Source organism: Osmerus eperlanus, chromosome 4, assembly GCF_963692335.1.
Source record: "Osmerus eperlanus chromosome 4, fOsmEpe2.1, whole genome shotgun sequence".
NCBI classification, from domain to species: Eukaryota; Metazoa; Chordata; class Actinopteri; order Osmeriformes; family Osmeridae; genus Osmerus; species Osmerus eperlanus.
The window spans coordinates 12226575-12239229 of NC_085021.1; the positions used below are offsets into that span (position 1 = coordinate 12226575).

Here is a 12655-nt window from a genome sequence, read left to right on the forward strand (position 1 = left end):
ATACATCACTCTAACTTATGGATACATATATCTGAGCTTTTACCCCCACAACATATAAAATCATAAACATCTGTTTAAATTTTTTTGGAAAAAAGTATCTCCTCATAATGCTTAACCATAACCATCATAATCCACTAGGTGGTGCTAGAACCTCTACTAACCAAACAAGAATTGTTGGACAGGCTAAAGACTTTTGAGAGAGAGACAGAGACAGCGACAGAGGGAGAGAGAGAGACAGAGACAGCGACAGAGGGAGAGAGAGAGAGAGGGAGACAGAGAGAGACAGAGAGAGAGAGAGAGAGAGAGAGAGAGAGAGAGAGAGAGAGAGAGAGAGAGAGAGAGAGAGAGAGAGAGAGAGAGAGAGAGAGAGAGAGAGAGAGAGAGAGAGAGAGAGAGAGAGAGAGAGAGAGAGAGAGAGAAAGAAGGGAAAAACCTTCCCCAGCTACAGGACCTCCATCCCAAGGACCCTATTCTAAAATTCCTTTGTTATGAGTTGCAAGGTTTGTGTCCCTGACAAAGCCATTTCCTGCACTATTTCCTGTCAACATCCCTTCTCTTTATTACATTCTTTCGTCATAACTACCCCTTCAGTGACAAATTTCACACACAACCCTAATCTGCTGTGTAGCTTTAACCCTGCAGAAGGACGTTACGTCCAAAGAACAGTAAAGGGAAATCGAGGGCAAGGTAGGATAATAGATCAGAGATAAGTGATAAGAAATGGAAAGATTGAATGAGGGAAGAGCTGTAATCTGAACCGCAGTGAAGACAATGTCAGGTATTCCTGTGAGATAACAAAAGAACAGAATGATAGAAAAGATAGTGACCATGAGGACAGCAGTCATTATGAGACTAGCGTATTTAACTATGAGACCAGTGTGAAACATGAGCTGCTACTGTACTGGCGTTATTGTGCTGCGCAGTTAGAGACCCCCAGACACCCCTTCATCACCTCATAGAGACTTTAGCCCTGCTGTTTCTGCTGTCCTTTGATTGGAGGTACAGAAGACAGCTGGCCACATCAGGCTTTCTGATTGGAGGGCACAGAGTGAGCACAGGGTAAAAACATGGGTCATTGGTGGGTTTTATTTTGAAGGAAAACATGTTCTCCTGTGTGTTAACTGGGTCAGTGGAGCAGAGCAGAGCTCAGCGATCTATAGTCTTATCTATTATTCATCATTCAACACACACACACACACTCGCACACACACGTCCCATCAAAGGGAGTGGCAGGGACTGAGAGATCAGCAGACCACCACCTCGGCATGTTTTCTAGTCCTCGTTCACACACCAAAAAGTTGATATATCTACGTAAATCCTTTAATATGTCAACCATCTTTTGACCTATTACAGTCTACTTGACTTGTCAAAACAGTTTACCAGTGAGCAGTGCTAGGGCAGCAGACATGTGGGTCAAGGTTGACCAGAACATCCTCACAGCTCTAAAATGTGGAAATCCTGCAACGGCTGACAGAGCCCTAACAGACATTAACAAATAAAAATGCAAGACACATCCACACCCACACCCACATCCTCACCCACACCCACCCATTCCCACCCCCACTTACACATACAGTACTGCACATACACACCCATATCCCACTATTACTTATACAGGACCAGCTTTGGGTCAAGAACCTAACCTCACAAAGAATATGACCCATAATGACTCAGATAACTAAAATACTGCACATGCACCCCCCCCCCCCCTGCACATGCACCCCCTCCCCCCCCCCCCCCCCCCCCCACCAACGCACACACGTAAAACATGCATTCAACACATTTGCCCTTCAAAAAGGGAACCTGGCCTGCACTGCTTGAGGACTATTAATAGCTGTGCAGTGAGAGCAGCAGCCTCCTTCCCCAGATTAGAACAGTGAGGAAGCTGGAATACTGGGTCACAGTTGATGTCCCTTTCTGCACCTCCCACAGCTCTCAGACACACTCCTCTCTTCTGCTCACCTCCACCCATGACTTCTCTCTCGCAACTCCTCCTTTCTGATTTAGATCTCTACCTGTGAATCATCTCCGACATTTACTACCCCTCTACCCTGTCTACTCTCAAGAGATAGTGACCAAAAGAGATCAAATGAGAGGGATAAAGAGATAAGACAAGAGGGAGACAGTGAGTGCACATGACATTTATGTGCTCACAGTTTGCAGAGTAAAGTCTGTTGTGCACACAGAGTTGTTTGCATACTAACATTGTACTGCCCTGGCAAAGGGCGTTGGCCTGTATGTATAATTACTGATGAATATTCAGCAACCTAATTAAACTGTCTGGGGTAACACTTCAAAGGGAATGCCCGCATCCACGCACACTACACAAATTAATAAAACGTACACATACTTTTGCAGGTTGCAGCATACAAAGGTTACAACTTCAAAAGCAAATAAAAAAGACTGCCCTCATCTTTAAGGAAATATCTGTAGTAAAAAGGGGCACAAGACAAGACCAACTCCATTGATTTATCTGTAACCCAATAGCTTCCTTCTGTTAACCAAAGTGATCTTCTGTCTATAATTAGCCTTATTGATAACCTACTCGGCTACAAACTCAAGCTCCTATTACTATTTGCCAAAACTGTTTTACATGCAATTCATGTCAACAGTGTGCTTTAAAGTGTGAGTGTACAGTATGTGTTTAGCATTCAGTACAAGGGCAGATAGAAGGGGGGAACAGTACTCTTTATATAATGCTGTTTATGGACACTCAGCGCATCCTGAGAAGATATTTGCATTTATGCACTTCAGCATGTCTGTTATCTCTTGTGATATCAATATGATATGAATCCACGTGAACAGCAAAACATACTTACACTACACCCTAACACTCAAGCAGCAAGACATCACTGTGTCGTGCTCATCTCAACCTCGAGCACAGGAAACAGGAAACCTACGTTTGTCTTTCTTACAGCACGGTGTGAGAGTGCGACTGTCATGAGCCCGGGAACACACCAGGTTAGCTCTCTAGATTAAAGACACCCTGCCTATGTCTGTTTTCTTTCTCTCTTTCTTTCTCAGTCACTCTCCTCTCTCTGTTTCGGTCTCGGTATCTGTCAATTCCTCTCTCTCTAGGATTATTTTCCATCTAGTCAGACTGACGTGGTTACTATGACGTTAGAGACGGGCACCTGTGAGCCTTAAGCACCCACCCTCTGCCCTCTTTGACCACCCCCTGTTACTATGGAGACAGACAATCAGCTCCACTGTGGCAGCGCTGGTTAGAGAGAAAGAGAGATGTGACGTAAATACACTGGGTTTTAGGTAGGCCAGTCAGAGAAAGATAGAGAGAGCAAAAGAGTGTGTGAGAGAGAGAGAGTGCGTACAAGCATGGTAACAGATGTAGCTTCTTGTTAGAAAGGAAATTACCCTGTCTAATTACAGAGCTAGGTCCTGCAACACACACACACACACACACTGGGGGAGAATCCTCGGGCAGCCTCTGTCCCTGACACAGAAAGCCGAAGGAGGAAGACACGGAAGAGCGTTTAAGCTACCGTTGATAGCAGAGTTTGCTTCCCTAATCAATAACACAAACATCAATACACACAGAACAAAGAAAAATCATACTGTAAGCAAACATGGCTATCTAGATTAAACACAAAACTATACACACATAATACTGCTAGTTTTCCGCAAAAATTTCACAATGACACACTAACACGCACACACACACAGACCATGAGAGGAAAGTAAATTAAGGAACAACATTGAGAAGACAAACTGTAATCATTCTATGCAGTCTCAGTAGCAAAAATACCCAAGGTCACAACGCACACACAACCACACGTGCACAAACACACACGCAGACACATTCGCTGCCCATTCAGTAGCATTACAGCCTACGGGTGAAAAGCAGGCGAGAAAATATTGACACTTTCAGCAGAAGAGTTGTAGAGCACTCCAGGGGAGACAGAAAGCGGGAGGACCATTTATTTGAGAGAGAAGAAAAGGAAGATAGTGGAATAAAGGGAATGCTGGAGAGAAAATGTCAGTGAGGAAAGAGCAGGGAGCAGGGGGGTAGAAACTGAGATGAAAAAGAGAAAGAGTTGTGCAAAGGGAGGCCAACCAGGGAGTCATGAGCGAAGTAGTGAAGAGGTAGTCTCTACCAACCACAAACCACAACATGAACACTTCTATTTACAGTACCTTTTCAGTAATGATTGTTTTAACACAATAGTGAAAACAATTTTTTGACAAGGAACTGTTTCACTAATTCCTGATACTATACACAAATTATAGTACACATGCACACACACAGATGCATAAAACACACAAACACCCACATAGTCATACAAACCCTAGCTCTGACACATACACACAAAGCAGCTTTAGTCAAGCGATGGATGACATCACTTCCCGGGTGGGGTCACATGAATTGAAAAACACACAGTACACCTCAACCCACTGGCGAACTCCTTGTCAAATCTCAATTACACCTCTGTTTGATGTCTGCTGTGTGTGTGTGTTGTGTTTGACTGGAACACAATCAGTCTTGTCATAAATTTTATTGAAAGTAAACACTATCGGCAGTTGTTTGACCGGTCGGAATGGTTTCTAGCTTAACGAGTAACAACACAGTAATACAATAAAAATATAATACTGTAGTTGGAACACACCTTTAAAAGTGGACCTCTGTCAGCCTCCATTAGAATAGAAGACAACCCAGGAGAGGAGAGGGATACAGTAATGAGGCCGGTAGTTAGCTAAGTGCCACACAGGACCAGATTAGGCCTGGGGACCATGCCACACTCACAGGCAGGCCCTCTACAGAGAGGACAGGTGACCCTGACAGGAGCAGTCCTCGTTGGGCTTTGGAAGCTGTGATGTGGTTGCAGAATTGTAACTGCACCAGGTATTCTCAAGGTCTATGGATCTGGGCTTCACTGCAGATGGCTTTGTGGAGACATGGTGCTGCTGGGTGCCTTCTGTGTGCTGGGGAGAGGAGAGGGCCAGGTGGCCAGGTGGAGAAGGCTTGGGGGGAGGGAGGAGGCAGGAATTGGGGGGGACTTATCCTTCCACCCCCTCTTCCAATATCCTCTCTCTGAGGGACAAGGTGAGCAGACATTTAGAAACATGCCCTGGAGGAGTATCTGTCCTCCACAAGCGTGCGCATGCACATGCACAGACACTCACACATGCACAGACTCACACCACACTCACACACACAGATTTTGCCTCTAGGCTTCTCTGCTGTTTCATCTCAATTCAATACCACATACCCCCCTAATGCCCAGCCCTCTCTAAGCCACGTACCCAAACAACCCTTTAAGTCCTTGATCTTGACAAACCTTGTAAAATATGCCGTGCCCTCCAGCTCTCCCTCCCTCCATCTCCCACACCACATCTCCTCTTTCCCTACCTTATACGACCAGACCAGATCTCTCCATCTAACCTTTCTAGAATTCTAGTAAACAGGGAGGAAACGGTTTGTGTGTGCACTTGTGTGAGTGTATGCTAGCATACTCACAATACAACACATACTGTACACACACACACATACATAAACACACACGCATACACTCAGAACTACAGATGACCGGAGAGAGATCCATCAATCAATTAATCAGCTGGAGACACATTGTAATTACTCCCACAGGCCAGGCAGCAGCTGCATAGCAGAGGGCTATTAGGAGAGCTGTACTGTGGCCTGGTACAGCCCTCAGCCTCTCTACCACACAGCCCTACACTGGGGACCCTTACTACAGACACACTGATAACAAAAGGTTCAGGTATCTACTAGTAACACAAGCAACAGTAAACCCCTTACAGCACCACCTTCGTGGTAACAATTTAACCGTGAGTCCGTTAGTCCAGTCAAATCCCAAAAGTTACACAATCAGAGATAAGCATTGATCCATTTCCTTTGCAATCAGATATAGCACTAGCACATTAAATTCTGGTGACTAGTTCTTCCTACTCTGATAGAAGTACTCTGTCCTGTGTTTGATGATGTGACTGCTAATGTTAGCCAAATCCCCCCTGCAGAAACAGGTGTAGGAAAAGCCTTGTATCCTCCTGCCAAAAATACAGCAGCAGGAGTCAGACAGCTTAGACAAGCACCTGATATAACACCACTAATTTCACCGACAGAAAGAGAAAGAGAGGGAGAGGGAGACAGAAAGAGACATAAAGAAAGAATGAGAGCCAGACAGTAAAGAGAGACAGAGACAGAAATATATATATATAAAGAGAGAGAGAGAGAGAGAGAGGGAGAGAGGGAGAGAGAGAGAGAGAGAGAGAGAGAGAGAGAGAGAGAGAGAGAGAGAGAGAGAGAGAGAGAGAGAGAGAGACTGCCAGGAAGAGAGTCAAGTGGAGCAGGTATGAGAGGGACCCCAGGTGTCATCAGCAGGTAGCAGGACCAGAGCAGGGCTTACCTTGGAGTCCTGTCGGCGTAGACTGAAGCGCTGCACCATCCTGACTTCAACACTCAGCACTGTCGTTTCTCGTCCCAGTACACACACACTCACATACACACCCGAGCATCTAACACACTCTCAGACACACATGTTAACCTCCTCTCCTAAGCATCTAAAGATCACATAAACACACACACCCAAGAAGACACAGACAGTGTTTTCTGTTCCAAATAGCCCATCTATTCCATACTGGTTCATGTACTGAGCAAATCCAAGTAACGAGAGAGAGAGGATAGAAGGAGAGGGAGGGCTTAGAGAGAGACAGCAAGAGAGAGAGGGAGGACAGACAGACGGACAGACGGACATAGTATATAAAGAGTGCTCAGCTGTGCTGCCCTCTACTCACACCCAGCATGGTTCCCAGCTCTCGCACTCTCTCTCTCTCTCTCTTACGCTCTGTCTTTCATGCACGCACACTCCCAATCACCCTTTCAACACCCTAGCAGCACATGGCAGACAGATACCCTCCACAGACGCACACGCAGACGGCTTCACGAGACAGACAGGGGTGAGCAGCCCTGACCTGGACACACAGACACATCTCCACACAGACTCCTCTCAGCACGCGCACAGAGACACGCCACGCACCCCTCTCCTCGGCTCTCTGACATGCGCGTCTAGGACACGGCAAGGTTGCCTCATGCTTCCTGTCAGTCAGCTGAGGGAGTGGGGGGTGGCTGGGGAGGGGAGGGGGAGGGGCCAGCAGACTGTCTGTACCGCCCCTCTCCTGGGAGGCTGGGACTGTGGGAGGGGGACAGAGAGGGGCAGAAAGAGAGAGAAGGGGAGAGAGGGGGAGAGAGAAGAAAGAGTAAGACAAGGACATAGAGAGAGTGAAAGAGAGAGAAATGGAGGAGGGTAAGGGGCTGACAGTGCATAAGAGGGTGGGTAGAAATGGACTCAGAGAGGGGGAGAGGGGGAGGGGAGAATGGAAAGACAGTCATTTAGGGAAGATGAGCGAAGAGGATATCTAAGGCGTGGCTACATCACGCTTTTTAAATGCAACCTCAGCAATACTGTACACTGACATTTACACCTCGCATACAAATACACATATACCTAAACATAGCCAATATACTGTATACGTATATATAAACACTCACACAAACATATAATGTACTCTTAAACACTGGCTACACACACAGACAGACACACACAGACTGATGGGGTTCAGACCATGCTGGGCCACCACCCAACATCCAGCAGGAGGCTGTAACCCCTGGCACACACCAACCACAGGAGGCGACACTCAGCCAAGGTCGTCTACACTGTTACCATGGAAACTGTACCGGGGCGTCGCTCCAGACAGCTCACTGTGTGCTTCGAGGTTGCCACGGCTACTGCTCAGATGACCTGAATGACATTGAACTGTTGGCTGAGACAGGGTTTAGAGGCAGCGAACTAGGACTAGGTACTGATACAGGGGACTGGGAGTAGGCTGTGAGACAGGGTTTAGAGTCAGGGGATGTTATTCAGAGCAGACTGGAGAGAAATAACACTATCTTCTCCATGTCCATCATCCCTGTCTGCCTGACTACAGAGCCAGGTCTCTTAGTTGAGCTGGGGGACTCTCACTCTCTCTCACAGTGTTAAAAGTTACACTGTATGCACACAGGTTAGCTTCCAGAATGGAAATCTATAGCTATACACAAGACAGTAGGCTTGGTTATTACCGGTAGTAACGAGACCGTTGCCTGAACCAATGCTTCACATCTGTTTCTGTTACCGCAGATGATCCAATACTGCCACCTGGTGGTTAGACCAAACAGCCCAACAAGACAAACGTTTTATTGACCGCATACACACACACAACAGGCCTATTCTTGCCTTGCACACCAGTATGGTCTGTATGTGTATGTGTGTGTATGTGTATGTGGTCTTAGTAAACCAAGAAAACGCTTGACATTTCCTTGCACCACACAACTTCAAGTGTGTTTTTCTAGGGGAATTTAGGGGATTTTGAGTTAGGGTTAGCATTTGTGTCAGGGTTAGAATTACAGGGGGGAGGGGGGAGGGGTGACAGCACAGTCTGGTACAGATGCCCAACACATATGGACCTCTCAGAGCATCTGTCTCACCAATGGCAAGACAATATCTCCTTCAGTCATGACATAACCAGCACTGACTGACTTTTCTCAACATTGCACAAACACACACACACACACACACACACACAGACACACAGACACACAAGCACATCTACACCAACTCCAGAAACACAATGACCTCTTGATAATAAAAGTACAGTCAGTTTCTACAAAGAGGCATTCTATTGTCAGATGATCCTTTTACAGACAAATCATTTAGGACAGTGTTAATTGTCTTTCTCCAGTGGATAATTTGATATTTTGTTGTATAAATAGCTCACCTGAATAGACATGTAAATTGCTATGGTATGGCCTGTGAGACAATCTAATATTGCTTGTAACAGAGCAATTACATGGGGACAAATCACTGAGTAGAAACAAGGGGGTGACTTGTTTAGCCAGATGGACACCTCCAGATGAATTTAGAATAATGTCTGTCTGTCTTAGAAACACAGGCATGCATGCAAAGAGCATTTGTGCGGTGTGTGTGTATTTGTGTGTGTGTGTCAACTCTGAGCCTGGATTAAGACTGCTTCTGCTCAGGGGCATTAGAGGATGGGAACGTTGTAACACAAAATATAAACCACACACCTACACAAAAGGACACACACGGTGAAAACCTGCCATAGCTGCCACAAAACCCTCAGAGACAGAATCTCAACTTAACATATTAGAGAGATTGGACAGCGCAAATGTTAACAAGACACAAACTCCGACAGGCTGACAGGCTGCATCCCTCACCCGCTCTATCTCCTCGGTGGACTGGTACCCTGGCGACAGCAGCACGTCTCCGGGGGCGTAGCCAGGACTGGGGCTGCTGGGCGTGGGGTCCGTGGTGGAGGACGATCGAGGGCGGCTGACGTGCTGGGAAGGATCGTGGGTCTGGCGGCGATGGAGGGTCTGGGGGCTTCCTCTACTGAGGGGGTCCCGGTCTCCACTCCCTGTCCCGGCACCTGACCCAGACCCCGACCCGGCCCCCCCTGAGCCCTTAATGAGCCGGCTCTGCAGGCTGGTCCCTCTCCTCATCATGCCCGCTGGGGCCGAGCCAGGACCAGCTAGGGGGGGAACCACAGTAGATGAGGGGAGGTCAGATTCAGGACAGGGGGCCGGGGGTGGAGGGGTGTCCTCAGCGGGGTACCGAGACACACCGCCCACTGACACCTCTGATGAGGAGGAGGAGGAGGAGGAAGGGGCGGAGGTGGTGTTGGAGCGAGACAGGGACAGGCGTCTGCGCTGCTGCTGGAACAACTGTTTGAGCCCCTGGCCCAGAACTCCCATGCTCTCCTTGGCATTCTCAGTGACCTTGGAGAGGGCATGGTGGCCTGAGGGGGAGGAGCCCCTTCTGGAGCCAGAGGCCCCACCCCCTGGAAGCCTGTCCCTGCCCTCCAGCTGCATACAGGCCTGCAGCACTGGCACAGAGAGGGAGGGGCTCAGGCAGGGAGGGTCTGGATGGCGCAGCAGGAGGTAATCTACTGTCTCTATCTGGCAGGCAGGTACAGGGTGAGAGAAGAAGAAGAGATGAGCAGAGCAGGAAGGAGTGGAGTAGAGTAGAGCACAGAAGAGTAAAGTAGAGTATAGTCAAGTACAGTAGAGAAGAGTAGAGTGAAGTAGGGAAAAGTATGGTAGGTTACAGCAGAATAGAGTAGGGTAAAAAAGAATAGAGTAGTCTACAGTCAAGTAGAGTATAGCACAGTATAGTACAGTGCAGATAAGTTGAGATGATGGTCTGAGGGTGGGTTGAGAACAGCTCAGCAGCCGTGGGGTTCCATTAGGGGGCATGCATCAGCCAAGCAGCACTGTAAGTCATGCTGGTCTACCACAGAGAGAGAAAGGAAATGGATTATGACTGGAAGAGAACCAGAGACTAACCAGAGGAAGCACTGGAGAGCACACACACACCGGGGCACAGACCAGATGGCTGGAAGTCGTAAAGACACAGAGACAGACAGACAGACTGAGAGACTGAGAGACAGACACACATACAGAGATAATGAGACAATATGTGGAAAAACCCACCTACCATCAGCCCAACAATGTCTAGCCTGCGTCAGTGTCTTGGGTCACCTGCAGACAGAGAGAGAAACAGAGAGAGAGAGAAAGAGGGAAGGCCAGTCAATACCATGATCAAACTCAAACACTCTGGTTCAAGGATCAACGATCCCTTAGTTCTGTTTCATCTCTGACCTTGTCTACATACGACACATGTGGCTAATGACTAGTGAGTGAGCTGTTAACACGTGAGAGTGCGTGTGGTTTATGTGTGTTCCTGTGGCCCCTAGTGGTTGGTAATTACAGGTTATGTTCCTGAAGACCAACTTCAGCACTATCTGATGTCTAAGGGTCTGTTTCCCCACAAACAACAACACAGGCTCAACACTGCTAACCCCAAGTCCCCGCATGTTAGCAGGAAACCCTCCCAGTTTCCTAGCAGACAGTGTGACAGCAGTGAAGGCTCTGCTTCAGTGAGACGCAGACTGTCACTCGCCCTCGACGACAGCTGACTGCTCTCATGGCTTTTTTTCCAGTAAAAGCAGCAGTCGCTACGACTTCTACTGCATATTCAGAAGAACCCACACCTACATACACATACACCCTTGCACCCGAGCACACTTACATGTGCACACACACACACTCCAAGAATTGCATGCATAGTCACATACACACACTTAGGAATGCAATCTACACAAATGCAGCTGGGATGACTATGACCCCGGTTACTGCTAACACAATCAGCTGTTCAGGTTCACAATGGGCCCAGAGAGAGGAGGGAGCAGGGAGCAGCAACACAGCACAGAGCCCACTCTGTCACCGCCACTGAGGGGCACACACACAGATACACACACACACAGATACACACAAAGTTGTGCACACAGATACACACACAGATGCGCACCAACACAAAACAAAGAAGCAGGACAGAGGAGTCCTGCTGCTTACTATCCTCTAGCTCGATTATAAAGACCTTAGTCAGATAACATTAAATAATAATCTATCTGGATATTTGATACTTTATGTCCTTCCTAATGTGTAAAAGTACGTATGACACAAGATGACAAAAGATGACAGATCTAGAATACATCAAAATAACACCTCATGAAGTCCTAAACACCTACTGTATGAATGGTATGGCAGAGTGGATGGACCTCTGTTCTATTAGAACTTCATTAAAAGGATGGAGAACTAAAGTCAGACTATAATACACATCTGGTTGTCCACAATATCCAGTATTCAGTAACTGTAATCAGGCAGCTCGGCACTGTCTGCCTGAGAGACAACAGGTGTTTAACAGGTTGATTCTCATTGGCAGCCAGTCACCTGCTGGCTCAGGTCACTGTTTAGGTACAACACACATATTCAGGACAGGGGAAGAAAGCCCCTGGCATCTATTATTACAGTGGTGACGACACACTCTGAACCTTCCCCTACACTCAGATGGGGAAGGTGAAAATGAAAACATGCATGCACAGAGAGAAAGAGATGAAGAGAGAGAGAGAGAGAGAGAGAGAGAGAGAGAGAGAGAGAGAGAGAGAGAGAGAGAGAGAGAGAGAGAGAGAGAGAGAGAGAGAGAGAGAGAGAGAGAGAGAGAGAGAGAGAGAGAAGATAAGTTTAGCACCTTCAATTGAGCTTGATTGATTGTTATGGAATTTGTTTTGGAATACTGGAGTGGAACGTTTGCTCTATTTTTAATCCTGTCCTGAACTTAGTCATGGCTCTGTCCCTGTTCCTGTTCCTGGTCCTGTCCCTGTTCCTGTCCCTGTTCCTGTTCCTGGTCCTGTTCCTGGTCCTGTCCCTGTTCCTGTCCCTGTTCCTGTCCCTGTTCCTGTTCCTGTTCCTGGTCCTGTCCCTGTTCCTGTTCCTGTCCCTGTTCCTGTTCCTGTTCCTGTTCCTGTTCCTGTTCCTGGTCCTGTCCCTGTTCCTGTTCCTGGTCCTGTCCCTGTTCCTGTCCCTGTTCCTGTTCCTGGTCCTGTCCCTGTTCCTGTTCCTGTTCCTGTTCCTGGTCCTGTTCCTGGTCCTGTCCCTGTTCCTGTTCCTGGTCCTGTCCCTGTTCCTGTCCCTGTTCCTGTTCCTGGTCCTGTCCCTGTTCCTGTTCCTGTTCCTGTTCCTGGTCCTGTCCCTGTTCCTGTTCCTGTTCCTGGTCCTGGTCCTGTC

The 12655-nt window shown here is 47.6% G+C and overlaps 1 protein-coding gene across 3 annotated transcripts in view; it reads right to left on the reverse strand.

Moving 5' to 3' along the window:
• The window catches only part of tmcc1a (transmembrane and coiled-coil domain family 1a), a 35292-nt gene that overhangs the window by 17193 nt on the left and 5444 nt on the right, over positions 1–12655 (reverse strand). Inside the window, exons 2-3 of one of the 3 annotated variants that reach the window (XM_062459104.1) lie at positions 10523–10570; positions 9248–9561 (exon numbers count right to left, since the gene is read on the reverse strand). In XM_062459104.1, the coding sequence (XP_062315088.1) occupies positions 9248–9561; positions 10523–10529 (321 nt within the window). In that variant the 5' untranslated portion in view covers positions 10530–10570. Of the gene's footprint in view, positions 1–6380; positions 7005–9247; positions 9562–10522; positions 10571–12655 lie in introns of those variants that run through there. The other 2 variants (XM_062459105.1, XM_062459108.1) reach the window with 2 other exon arrangements.